At 41.7% G+C, this 14739-nt stretch overlaps 1 protein-coding gene across 1 annotated transcript in view; it reads left to right on the top strand.

Moving 5' to 3' along the window:
- The window catches only part of LOC126185121 (protein purity of essence), a 321301-nt gene that overhangs the window by 160160 nt on the left and 146402 nt on the right, over positions 1 to 14739 (top strand). The window contains 2 exon segments of the mRNA XM_049927939.1: positions 8002 to 8147; positions 9327 to 9470. Of these exon segments, the coding sequence (XP_049783896.1) occupies positions 8002 to 8147; positions 9327 to 9470 (290 nt within the window).

Here is a 14739-nt window from a genome sequence, read left to right as displayed (position 1 = left end):
TTCACACAGAGGTGTAATTATTTTTCTCTATAAACGTTGTGGTCAATCATATGCAGACTCCTTAATCCGTGATGATGATATATGTCTCTCTCCTGATAGAGAAGTAAGAAAGAAGGCTTTAGAGTCATCTCATCCAACTCAGAACAATTTTCTAAAAATTGCCAAACCTTAAGAAGTAACAGCATAAGCTCAAGTTATGTTTTATGTTACTTCTTGTGTCAACTTTGTTAGCAGTATTGGTAGCCGTGATGCTCCGTGATCAAGTGACAACTTCCAGTCAGCGTCATCATCCAGTTTACCAAACACCTGTTCATTTTGTATTCCAAAGACACGGGTTTCTAAGTAGTTAGTGCAGTAGTTTGCGATTCACCGATCTCATTATTGCTAGATGCCCAAAAACAGAAGAACTTTGTTTGCTGTTGGTGTGTCCCAAAGCAAGCTGAGGCTCATACGTCAGTTTCCTTCCTGCTGTTGTTGAAGGCACCCAGAGGAGTTTGTGCGATCAAATTGTGTACCAATTGCTGCCCACAGCATCAGTGGAGTCACTGCTCTTTCTGTGACATAACCTGGTTTGCATGCCGCAATCCAGGGCATCTACAAATGTTTGCCTCGGTGGTGTGCAACAAAAAAAAATTACCATTGGTACACTGCATGCCAGTGCTCATAGCAGTTGCAGATGGGATGCAGAATCGCATGCTGCAGCTTGAAACTAATGAAGCAATGACAGATTTGCAGTTGGACAAGAGTGGCCATGTGACTGATGAACGTGGACAGGTATTGGTGCATCGGCTGCCCATAGCTTTGGTACCCTCAACACAGAGTAGTGATGCACAATGGTCAGTCGATCCCATTGCAGGGTCAGCTTTTAGTCCAACCTTATGTAGCTCAGCAACTAACACTGCTGGTAGTCAGCTCGTGGATGACAACTAACATTTTTTACTTAGATGCTTATGCACTTTTTGGTTTCCAAATTCCAGACCAACGGTTCACAAAACTTAGTACATTATCTGTGTAGTATAAGCAGCTGCTTGAGCCTACATTAGAGTGCGCAACAGGTCTCCAAGCCCCTGTATACTTCAAGCAGTTGGCAGTGCATAAGTTTTGCAGAGCACATCTAATGCCTTTTGCCATGTGCAATCAAGTTGAAGCAGAACTAGATAGATTGCAAACTATGGGAGTAATATCCCTAGTATTGTCTAGCCAGTGGGCAATGCTTATGGTTTTAGTTAAGAAACCCAATGGATCACTTAGAATTTTTGTTGATTTTAAGTCTACTATTAGTGCTCAAGCAAATGTTATCTGTTTCCAGTTCCCATGCTGGGGCCATTATTTTTCAAAGATAGATCTCGCTGTCACATTCTTTCAGGTGCGTAGAGGCGATTCAGATGAAACAGGTTTAAGGGGATAAAATGCCATTCGGCTTGTATCATTGTAACAGGTTGCAATTTTTGGCTGAAAGCTCTCCTGTGATATTTCAGAAATGCCTGTCTTAATTATTTAGATGACTTGCTAATTACCAGGGTCATGTGGGAGCAGAACCTGTGTAGTCTACAGATTTTGTTTGAGCTGATCCGGGTCCATGATATGTGTTGTCACCTCGACTATTGTAGTTTCTGTGAACCAAATGAAAAGTACGTAGGACGTGTATTAAGTAAAGATGGGCTCACACCCTCACAGGATCATGTGGATGCGATCGCTCTTTTACTGGCTCCTAAGGACCTGAAAGAACTACAGTCATTCCAGAGGAAATGAATTGTTATGCGACATTTATTCCCAACGCTGCCCAGATTTCCAATCCCCTTTATCAATTGAGTAAAAATGGTGTGTAATTTGTGTGACCAGAAACTTACCAGAGGAATTTCATGCAACTTAAAAAGAACCTTGTGTTGATCCCTTGTTCAGCAACGTTCCATCCTGGCAAATGCTAAATGCTTGTGACTGATGTGTTAGATTGTGGCACTGATGTTAATGTTGTCCCACATATACACCGATAAGCGGGAACAGCCCATTACATTTGCATGTAAAACATTAAATGTAGCCCAGAGGAATTATTCACTAACTGAGAAAGAGGCATTGACTATCACATACAGTGTCGAGAAGTCACAAGTGTATCTCTGTGGTACTATGTTTCAACTGATCACCAGTCACATGCCCCTTGCTTTGCTATTTGGCCCTCATTCGACACCTCCCTGTAAGTCAGTGTAGCAAATGCAAGGCTGGGAATTGTTACCAAGTAACTATACCTATGAGATCCATTATCGGCCCGCCACACAGCACTGATATGCATATGCCCTTTCCTGCTTGCCATGCATTCCAAATGCAAACTTTGATAGGCTCAAAGTGCTGTTTTTTGCCTTGCATGCAAGTCACTGATACATCCTTGATGAGTTCCTGGTTATAGTGTGTGAAGTAGCAGCAGAAACAGGCCATGATCCTCTGCTCCTCAGGATGTTGTCTGTGACACAGCGGGGTTGACCAGAGCATCTGCCTAAGGGCACTGAGAAGGAGTGTGATGATGATGTTTGGTTTGTGGGGCGCTCAACTGCGTGGTTATCAGCGCCCGTACATTTACCCAATCTTTGCTCAGTCCAATTTCGCCACTTTCCTGGATGATGATGAAATGATGAGGACAACACAAACACCCAGTCATCTCGAGGCAGGTGAAAATCCCTGACCCCGCCGGGAATCGAACCCGGGACCCCGTGCTCGGGAAGCGAGAACGCTACCGCGAGACCACGAGCGGCGGACACACTGAGAAGGAGTGGTGCATCTAATTGTCATTATGGCACAGGCTTAATATCACTTGGGGTGTCATTTTGTTAGCTACAGTTGATTCTGAATGTCGGGTGGTAGTTCCTCCCATTCTCTGCCCCTGCATAACCAAAGTACTCCACACTTCACGTCAGCGAATGTGGAGAATGAAGGTAATAGTGCAGCATAAAGTATATTGGCCTGGTGTTGATGCCACCATAGAATACACCATCGAGAACTATTAGGCCTGTGCCCATAGTCAGCCAGCCCCATCACAGCAATTAAACCCTTAGCCGCTACCTGACCACCTGTGGCAAAGAGTGCATTTTGATTTGGCTGGACCATTCTGGGGAGCAATGTTGTTGCTAGTTGTTGATGCCCTCTCTAACTTTCCATATGTGGCATGAATGGCTACCACCACCACAGTATCTACCATCCATGCCCTCTCAGTCAGGAGGCACCTTAAACCCTGGTTTCCGACATCAGGCCTCAGTTCACAGCATCTGCATTTTAGGGTTTTTATCTATGAAATGGCTTTAAGCCTCTGACCACAACCTCTTTCTACCCTGTGTTGAATTCTGGAGCTGAGCAGATGATAAGGACATTCAAAATGCAGATGTGCGAGAGATTGTCGACAGCTGACTTTGAGGAACCACTCCCTTCCTGCACACAACTTATCGGGTGCCCCCACCCCTTGCGCGAGCATTTTTCACATGAACAAACATTGCAACAGATGAAAGAAGTGATATGATACATCTCATTTCACCTTATGTAACACCTCAGGTTTTGCTGTTCTGCACAGGCACTTTTATCAGTTTCACTTACAAAATAATTAGACATTGCATCTCTGTTTCTTATTGCTGGCATTTCTTCTTCATCTTTCATTAAAGTTTGTGGCAGATGCAAATCTTTTTGCAGTAAATGCATCTTTCAGTTGGTAGCCAATAAAATTGTAACATACTAAAACTTTTGAATTATTTAGGAATAAAGAAGATGACTCGCCAAAAGGCAGAAATGCTAAATCACCGATAGGTACACAAACAAAAGGTACAGAGCTTGGCTAGCTTTCAGAATGCACTTCCTTTTTGAAGCTTGTATTTCTGGATCCCACCCCACCTTCCACAATGATCTCCAACTTATCTGATTCTGCCAGTCCCTTTCCCACACAAACCTGGTTCTACAAACACTCATCTCCATAGCACAGCATCCTTGACCCACCTCCACCGCATCTGGAAAATACTGTTATTGCGCAATCCCCACTACCTACACCTCATCACCCAAATTGAAATCCAGACACTCCATCACATAGAACAACATTCCAAACACCAGCTCCACAAATTATCCAACTTGCTGACATCGTATTCCCACCTTGGGGCACCACTGTCCAACCCCCATCCTACCCATAGTGTTCTTCCTTTTCAATCCCTTATAGACTCTGCCTAGCTGATATTTCCAACCTACCACATCCTCCATAAACCCCTACCAACACTCCATGAAATCCAGAGCTTAAACAATCCCAGAACTCTGTTATTAACCTTCCACCAAAATCCTTAGCCTCACAAAAATTTCAGTCCTATCCAAAGACCTCACATTGAGCCCTACTCCCAGATTTAACAATGTTGGACCTATGAGAGACATATTCTCCTTCTCCCGCTCCCTTCAGAGGAAACACTTCTTTGCCACTCAACAGAGGAAAGTCCACTGGACCTGACGGGATACCAATTCGATTCTACACAGAGTACGCGAAAGAACTTGCCCCCCTTCTAACAGCCGTGTACCGCAAGTCTCTAGAGGAACAGAAGGTTCCAAATGATTGGAAAAGAGCACAGGTAGTCCCAGTCTTCAAGAAGGGTCGTCGAGCAGATGCGCAAAACTATAGACCTATATCTCTGACGTCGAACTGTTGTAGAATTTTAGAACATGTCTTTTGCTCGAGTATCATGTCGTTTTTGGAAACTCAGAATCTACTATGTAGGAATCAACATGGATTCCGTAAACAGCGATCGTGTGAAACCCAACTCGCTTTATTTGTTCATGAGACCCAGAAAATATTAGATACGGGCTTCTAGGTAGATGCTATTTTTCTTGACTTCCGGAAGGCGTTCGATACAGTTCCGCACTGTCGCCTGATAAACAAAGTAAGAGCCTACGGAATATCAGACCAGCTGTGTGGCTGGATTGAAGAGTTTTTAGCAAACAGAACACAGCATGTTGTTATCAACGGAGAGACGTCTACAGACGTTAAAGTAACCTCTGGCGTGCCACAGGGGAGTGTTATGGGACCATTGCTTTTCACAATATATATAAATGACCTAGTAGATAGTGTCGGAAGTTCCATGCGGCTTTTCGCGGATGATGCTGTAGTATACAGAGAAGTTGCAGCATTAGAAAATTGTAGCGAAATGCAGGAAGATCTGCAGCGGATAGGCACTTGGTGCAGGGAGTGGCAACTGACCCTTAATATAGACAAATGTAATGTATTGCGAATACATAGAAAGAAGGATCCTTTATTGTATGATTATATGATAGCGGAACAAACACTGGTAGCAGTTACTTCTGTAAAATATCTGGGAATATGCGTGCGGAACGATTTGAAGTGGAATGATCATATAAAATTAATTGTTGGTAAGGCGGGTACCAGGTTGAGGTTCATTGGGAGAGTCCTTAGAAAATGTAGTCCATCAACAAAGGAGGTGGCTTACAAAACACTCGTTCGACCTATACTTGAGTATTGCTCATCAGTGTGGGATCCGTACCAGATCGGGTTGACGGAGGAGATAGAGAAGATCCAAAGAAGAGCGGCGCATTTCGTCACAGGGTTATTTGGTAACCATGATAGCGTTACGGAGATGTTTAACAAACTCAAGTGGCAGACTCTGCAAGAGAGGCGCTCTGCATCGCGGTGTAGCTTGCTCGCCAGGTTTCGAGAGGGTGCGTTTCTGGATGAGGTATCGAATATATTGCTTCCCCCTACTTATACCTCCCGAGGAGATCACGAATGTAAAATTAGAGAGATTAGAGCGCGCACAGAGGCTTTCAGACAGTCGTTCTTCCCGCGAACCATACGCGACTGGAACAGGAAAGGGAGATAATGACAGTGGCACGTAAAGTGCCCTCCGCCACACACCGTTGGGTGGCTTGCGGAGTATAAATGTAAATGTAAATGTAAATGTAAACCCCTCCAACCAAAGCCAATCCAATCCCACCATCAAACCCCTGCCTGTCTCAATTTTTACCACCATCCCACTATGACCCTCCTACACTCCCACCTAACAATCCCCTGGTCACCTTCCACGAATTCCTAACTTCCAGCCCGATCTCATCATCCTTCCCCATGTCCCTCCCTAAGAACAACCACCTTTTAATAGAAGAAAGGACTGCTCTACACAACCAAAAAATGGATCCGGTCCTGATCATCCTCCCAGCAGATAAAGATTCCACCACTTTTGTCATGAACCAGAGCGACTACCTGGCAGAGAGCCTCCGCCAGTAGTCCGACACCTCCACCTACAAGCTCTGCCAAAGTGACTCCATCCCAGAAGTACAACATAACCTCCAATCTTGCTGAAATCCTTAAGACCTTCCTAGAACCTCTTCTGTGAATCCATCTCCCTACTCACACTAACAACAGCTCGCAGACCCACCTTCTACATGCTCCCCAAAATCCACAAACCTAAAAATTCTGGGTGTCCCATTGTGATTGGTTACAGTGCCCCCACGATAAGAATCTAAGTCCTTGTTGATCAACATTTCCAACGAATTGTCCAAAACCAAGCCTCCCACGTTAAATACCAATCATTCTTGCATGGCTCTCCACCATCTCCACATCCTTACCTCCAGGATCCCTACTAGTCACTGTTGATGCAACCTCCCTATACACCAACATCCCTCATGCCTATGACCTTGCCGCAATTGAACACTGCCTCTCCCGACGTCCTGCAGATTCCAGACTCGCAACTTCATTCCTTGTACATGTAACAAACTACATCTTAACCCATAACTACTTCACACTTGAAAGGGAAGCAAACAAACAAATTCATGGCAAAGGCAGGGGGGCACACACATGGCACCCTCCTAGGCAATCCTCTTCATAGGCCACCTAGAGGAATCACAGTCTGGTTCAGGTTTGTTGATGACAGCTTTGTAATCTGGACCCAAGGCCAGGACACCTTATCATCATTCCTCCGCAGTTTTGACACCTTCTCTCCCATCCACTTCACCTTGTTTCCTCCACCCACGTGCCACCTTCCTAGATGTCAATCTCCTCCTCTCACATGCCTCCGTCCATACCTCGGTCCACATCAAACCCACCAGTCACCAACAGTACTTGTACATTGACAGCTGCCACCCCTTCCATACCAAAAAATCCCTCTTGTACAACCTGGCCACCTGTGATAGACACATCAGCAGTGGCGAGAACTCCCTTGCCTAGTATACCAAAGGACTCACAAAGGCCTTCAAAGACAGGCAATATGACCTAATTCACAGACAGATCTCCCGTGCCATATCCTCTCACACACCTGATCATCACAGTGATCCCAAGAACCGCCCACAAAGAAGTGCCCCCTCTTTACCCAGTACCATTGCGGACTGGAATGACTGAACCGTGTCCTCCGTCAGGACTTTGATTATCTATAATCATGACCTGAAATACCCAGCACCACCTACTCCAGTCCTGTCACTGGCTTATCCTACTCCATTAGATATCTCCTGTGAAAGTGGCCATGTTATATACCAGCTCTGCAGCAACCACTGCACAACATTTTACACTGGCATGACAACCAACTGGCTGTCAACTAGAATGAGTGGCCACTACCAAACTGTTGCCAGAAACAAGGTAGACCACTCAGTGGCACAACATGCAACAGAACACAACATGCAAGATTTCAATGGCTGCTTCACAATCAGTGCCATCAGGATCCTCCCCACCACCACCAGCTATTCTGAGCAGCCCAGATGGGAGCTATTCTCACAGCGCATCCATCGCTCCTGTAACCTTCCTGGCCTGAACTTGAGGTAACTCGCTGCCCATCAAGAGAGAGAGCCTTTCATTACCAAAGATTAGACTTTAAATATTCATCACTTTTGTAAACCAGTGTTGGAAGAGGAGCTGAGGAAACACACACAGTACTGTGAACAACAGGTCTTGTGTGAAACATTGATGCTCTTTATTAGAAAAATTGTAGTAGCAGTGACATTGTGGAAATTGTGTACCATTTAAGGTAAGACTTGTACTTTTTCTTTCAGCAGGTTATAGTGCTAGTTCAAGCTCAATAAGTGATGGGTCAGTAGAAACCCTCTTGAATGCTGCCGGTAACTTCCCAGCTTTGATGGACATACCTCCTGACACCGATGATGAAACATTAGTTGAACTGGCAATAGCACTCAGTTTACAGGTCTGTATTTAATGCATGTGTTTTTTGATTTATGATCAATTCTACTAAGCCACTAATCCACTGTTTCAGAGGTGTACTTGAATTTGTCTGCAGCAATTGAAGTATTTATTTTCTTGGATGCAGGGAACTGCTTTGTAACGCACATATTGCTAGGCAGTGCTAAAGGATGTGATTTATAAAATGGGCATAATATCCTGAGGTATCTGAGAAGTCAACTTTCCAGTGTTGTGTTTAGGGTTCAAAAAGAAAGTATGATGTATGAACGGTTCCTTCATTAAGTTTATGGCCTGTCGTGTGCCCCATTAAATCAGTTTTTGTGATATTAAAACTGAAAAAGTGTACATTACTTCAACAGTGGTTAGATATGCATCATAATTTGGTCCTTAAAGAATTGGAAGAATGAATAGTGTTCCATTTGTATGTTGATGATGGCATGGTGGTATACGTATGGAGGCACCTATAAAAGGTTTATTCAGTCAACTATTTAATGTGAACTTTTTAACTTTTCATCTTTTACCTTTAGTGATTTGCACTATCATTATCAAGTTGATGCCTGAATAATCCTTGCATGGTGACTGTTGTTCACTTTCAAAAAAATACTTTGTCCTCTGATTGAATGGAAGATTGTGTTTCATATCTTTGAACTTCGTTTTAATTGCTAGTTTCCATGACTGATAAAATTTTTAAAAAAGGCATTCATAATAAACAGCAGTTCATACCATGATAATGATACTAAACGATGAGAGACAAATATGCTAAAAATATAGACATAATCTTGATCCTTTCTTCCAGAATCAAAGTGCATGAAAAATTATTATTCTTATTATTATTTATTTCTATTTCTCATGGAACTGCACTCATGGTATGATATGTATTTTGCCAATTCAATGTAAAGTATGGTGTGACTAGAGGCAAACACTCACTGTGGAATGAAAACATTGAGAAGTCTTCAGGGACACAAAGAAGCAGATTATTTTAGATTTTGTATTAAACTTTTGTTCAGTCTTGGTTTGTGTGGATGGTAAGAACAATCAAGACAACAGTCCCAGATTTCTTCATGCAATGTTTTCTTGACTTTCAGATTTCCATTATCATATTAAATTTAAAACTGCACTTTTCATGTCAGTAGTATTATTTTGAAGTAGAACTTAATATTAAAATTTTTCTCCATATTCATAGGGAATGGATCCTAGTTTAGCCCAAGGAACTCATCAGGAGGCTGGTCATTATTCGGATACTACAGCATCTGCTGGTGGATCAGATGATGAAGGGTCCACTGCTGCTACTGACGGTAGTACTCTACGTACTTCTCCCACTGAACAGGTGACAATACTTGTGCATACATTTTTATGATAATTATTTTTTTAAACAATGTGTTGAATAGAATGCTGTCTGTAGCAGAGCTTTTCTATCCATGGTTATGGTGATAAAGATTTTGTTTGAAACCACTAGCATTGAGCAGCTTCATCAAATGTGGATAACGTTTTTGTTCAGTTGTACCAATTGTACACATTTGAAATTGAAGATACAGGGTAGCTGTCTTTTTGGTAGACTTCAGCATGAAATTGTTAATTTATAAATGTAACTGCTGGAAGGCATTACTTCAAATATAATAATGGAAATAAATTTTCTGATGAACACATAATTTATATTGCTTCCATGTTATCAGTACAATTAACAAACAGTAATTTTGTGCTGTCATAAAATCAAGTTCTTAATCGGGTTTTCACAGTTAATTATCTATGTTACATAGTAAATAAATGTTATACTGCCTGTTCCAGTTCATAATACAAAAGTTCCATGTGTCCAGACATATTAAAAGTGAGAAAGTTTGTAAGAAGATAATTGCACTTCCAGGTTTAAATTTGTTTATCATAAACAGAATTTAAAATCTGCTTGCTTTATTTGTTTGCATTTGTGTTCATTTTAAAGTCTTAAGTATTGGAGTACTTAGGGCCTGTATACAGAAATTAACCCAGGTTTAATTTTCATTGAGTTAATATAAAATTATTCGGTGTTCAAAGCCATGACTGGAGGACTTAACTTGTTTACACAAACATTGCACTGTTCTCTGAGAGTTGGGAATCATCAGTGCTGAATTCCTCATTTTGTCAAGATTAAAACCATCATCACAGTCAATTGAATCATTTATCAAACATGTTTCAAAAGAATCCCTGAAAAAACGAATTCTAGAAGAGCAAAATTTATGTTAAAATCTGGATATTTTTACAGTCCATTCTGTGGCTTGCCAGCATACAGCATACACAATAAATTTATCAGACTGTAGCAGGCAGATGTAGTGTTGATGTTTCGTGCCATGTTCTTGACCTGTATCTAAGATATGTCCACATTGATGGTAATCATATGCATACCTGCCTGCCATAAAATCAGGTCATTGTATACAGAGCCATTGAGCATGGCTGTCTTTGTTGTTGACAGAAAAATAAACTCGGCTTTGTATTTACGTAGGATATGGCCGATTTCTTAAGAAAAATTCTCTACCGGTGGTATGAAGACAATGAATATGATCCTTCCCCATCAGCTTCTTGAGGTGTGACATGAGCCTTTGGATGGATTTGCAAAGCCTTGTACATATTCCATATCTTCAAAAACTTTTTTGAGATATTAAAGTTCTTCTTGTGTGTGGTCCTTTAAAGCAGTAACATGCACCTTTTGTACAAATGTTTTCAGGACACCATTCTTCTGTGTAGGGTGTTGATAACTGTACAGATCTGAATATGTCGGCTTGCAAAAGGCACCATGTCACAATCTTTGAACTGTGATATACAAGAAAAAGGATATATTTATCCTTTTCCAACTCCTTGGTAAATTGGGCTTTAGAAGGTGGGTGTATTGCTCGTGTTGGATGCATCGCTCTTGTACAGTGAATATAATCCTCGCCCACTGCCAGCTCTTTGGAGAACTGTGAAAGATCACCTGCTTTTTACAAAAGATAGGGCACATTTTGGGAATTTATTCTCATTATCAATACAAATATTTGTTGTTGTCTTCAGTCCATAGACTGGTTTGAAGCAGCTCTCCATGCCATTCAATCCTGTGGAAGTCTCTTCCCTCTAAATAACTGCTGCAGCCTACATCCTTTTGAATCTGGTTACTGTATTCATCTCTTGGTCATCTACCACAATTTCCCCCCCCCCCCCTCCCACACACACACTCAGTTCCATCCACCACTAAACTGGTAATCCCTTGATGTCTCAGAATGTGTCCTATCAACCGATCCCTTCTTTTAGTCAGTTGTGCCACAGATTTCTTGTCTCCCCAAATGTAATCAGTACCTTCTCATTATTTACATGATCTGTCCATCTGATATTCAGTGTTCTTCTGTAGCACCACATTTCAAAAGCTTTTATTATCTTTATGTGTAAACTGCTTACCATCCATGTTTCACTTCCCTACATGGCTACAATTCAGACGAATACCTTCTCAAAAGATTTCCTATTCCATTACCCTTGTCTTGTTTTTGTTGATATTCATCTTATATACTCCTTTCAAGACATTGTCCATTCCATTCAACTGCTGTTCCCAGTCTTATAATGTCATTGGTACACCTGAAAGTTTTTGTTTTTTCTTCCTGAACTTTAATTCCCACTCCAAAATTTTATTTGGTTTCCTTTACTGCTTGCTCGGTCTATAGATTGAATAACATCGGGGATAGGGTACAACCCTGTCTCACTCCTTTCTCAACTGCTGCATCTCTTTTATGCCCCTCTATTTGTATAACTACTGCCTGGTTTCTGTACAAGTTGTAAATAACCTTTCAGTCATTGTATTTTATCTTTGTTACCTTCAGAATTTAATAGAGTATTTCAGTCAACATTGTCAACAACTTTCTCTAAGTCTGCAAATTCTATAAATGCAGTTTTGCCTTTTCTTAACATATAAGACGTAGAAGCAGTATTGCCTTCTTGAAGTCTCGGGGTATTTTGCTTGTTTCATACATCTTGTTCACGAGATCAAAGAGCTGGCTATCCCAAGGCTATCAGTAGTTCTGACAGAATGTCGTCTATTACTGGGGCCTTGTTTCATCTTGGATCTTTCAGTGCTCTGTCAAATTCCTCTTGCACTATCGTATCTCCTCCCATTTCACCTTCATGTATGTCCTCTTCCATTTCTATAATATTGCTTTCAAGTTCATCTCCCTTGTATAGACACTCCATATATGCCTCCCACCTTTCAGTTTTCCCTTCTTTGTTTAGGGTTTATTTTCGATGTGAGCTCTTGATATTCATAACACTGCTTATCTTTTCTCCAAAGGCCTTTTCAATTTTCCTGCAGGCAATATCTGTCTTTCAGTTAGTGAAATATGCTTCTAAATCTTTACATTTCTTTTCTAGCCATTCCTGTTTAGCCATTTTGCTCTTCCCATCAGTCTAATTTTTTAGACAATTGTACTCCCTTACACTTGCTTCATTTGCTGCCTTTTTATATTTCCTCCTTTCATCAATTAAATTCAACATCCTGTGTTATCCAAGGATTTCTGCTTGGCCTTGTTTTTCTACCTATTTGATCCTGTGCTGCCTCCCCTATTTCGTCTTTTAAAGCTACCCATTCTTCTTCTACTGTGCTCCCTTCCCATGTTCTAGTCAGTCGTTCCCTAATGCTAACTCTCAAACTCACTGGAACCTCTGGATCTTTCAGTTTATCCTGGTCCCATCTCCTTAAATTCCTACCTTTTTTGCAATTTCTTCAGTTTTAATCTACAGTTCATAAACAACCAACTGTGGTCAGTCAACATCTGTCCATAGAGATGTCTTACAGTCTAAAACCTGATTCGGAAATCTCTATCTTACTATTGTATAATCAATCTGAAACCTTCCGTTGTCTACAGGACTCTTCCACATATGCACGCTTCTTTCATTATTCTTAAAACAAGTGTTAGCAATGATTAAATTATGCTCTGTGCAAAATTCTACCAGGCGGTTTCCTGTGTCATTCCTTCCCCCAGTCCATGTTCACCTACTATTTTTCCTTCCCTTCCTTTTCCTAGTATCAAATTCCAGTCCTCCATGACTATTAAATTTTCATCTCCATTAACTACCAGAATAATTTCTTTTATCTCATCATACATTTCTTCAATCTCTTCATCATCTGGAGAGCTAGTTGACATATAAACTTGTGCTACTGTGGTGGGAGCAGGCTTTGTATCTAACTTGGCTACAATAATATGTTCACTATGCTGTTCATAGTAACTTATCCGCATTCTAGTTTTTTATTCATTATTAAACCTACTTCTGCATTACCCCTATTTGATTTTGTATTTATAACCCTGTATTCATCTGACCGGAAGTCCTGTCCTCCTGCCACTGAACTTAATTCCCACTAATCTAACTTCAACCTATCTGTTTCCTTTTCTCAATTTTATGACTTAAGGGATCTAACACTCCATGCTCTGATCTGCACAATGCCAGTATGTTTCTCCTGATGACGACATACTCCTGAGTAGTCCCTGCCCTGATGAATGGGGGACTATTTTATCTCTGGAATATTTTACCCAAGAGGACCCCATCATTATTTAATCTTACAGTGAGCTGCATGCCCTTGGGAAAAATGATGGTTTAGCTTCCCCTTACAGTAAGGCTGTTTTGCTTGTGTTACAAGGCCAGTTCAGTCAGTCATCCAGATTGTTGCCCCTGCAACTACTGAAAAGGCTGCTGCTCCTCTTCAGGAGCCACACATTTGTGTGGTCTCTCAATAGATACCCCTCCATTGTAGTGACGTGACTACCTTTCGTACTCTGCAGTTATCTTTGTATGGTTTTACTGCAATTGAAAAATATAAATCTAGAATTTTAAAAAAATGCTTATGTTAGAAAATAGCAGTTTTGTTTATTTACTTTGCAGGTACTATGCCTCCTTCAGTGTGTAGAAATTCACACACATGTAAACCATCACTCACACTGAATGAATGAAATTTTCACTCTACAGTGGAGTGTGCACTGATATGAAACTTCCTGGCAGATTGAAACTGTATGCCGAACCGAGACTCAAACTCGGGACCTTTGCCTTTTGCGGGCAAGTGCTCTACCATCAGAGCTTCCCAAGAACGACTCACGACCCATCCTCACAGCTTTACTTCTGCCAGTACCTCATCTCCTACCTTCCAAACTTCACAGATGCTCTCCTGCAGAACTAGCACTCCTGGAAGAATGGATGTTGCAGAGACATGGCTTTGCCACAGCCTGGGGGATGTTCCCAGAATGAAATTTTCACTCTGCAGCAGAGGGTGCACTGATATGAAACTTCCTGGCAGATTAAAACTGTGTGCCAGACCGAGACTTGAACTCGGGACCTTTGCCTTGCGTGGGGAAACATCCCCCAGGCTGTGGCAAAGCCATGTCTCCACAATATCCTTTCTTCCAGGAGTGTTAGTTCAGCAAGTTTCACAGGAGAGCTTCTGTGAAGTTTGGAAGGTAGGAGACGAGGTACTGGCAGAAGTAAAGCTATGAGGACAGGTTGTGAGTCATGCTTGGGAAGCTCAGATGGTAGAGCACTTGCCCGTGAAAGGCAAAGGTCCCGAGTTCGAGTCTCGGTCCAGCACACAGTTTTAATCTGCCAGGAAGTTTCATCACTCA

This window comes from Schistocerca cancellata, chromosome 4 (assembly GCF_023864275.1).
Source record: "Schistocerca cancellata isolate TAMUIC-IGC-003103 chromosome 4, iqSchCanc2.1, whole genome shotgun sequence".
In the NCBI taxonomy this organism is placed as follows: domain Eukaryota; kingdom Metazoa; phylum Arthropoda; class Insecta; order Orthoptera; family Acrididae; genus Schistocerca; species Schistocerca cancellata.
The sequence above is the reverse complement of the archived record's forward strand: the minus strand, read 5'-3'. Positions and strand labels throughout refer to the sequence as shown.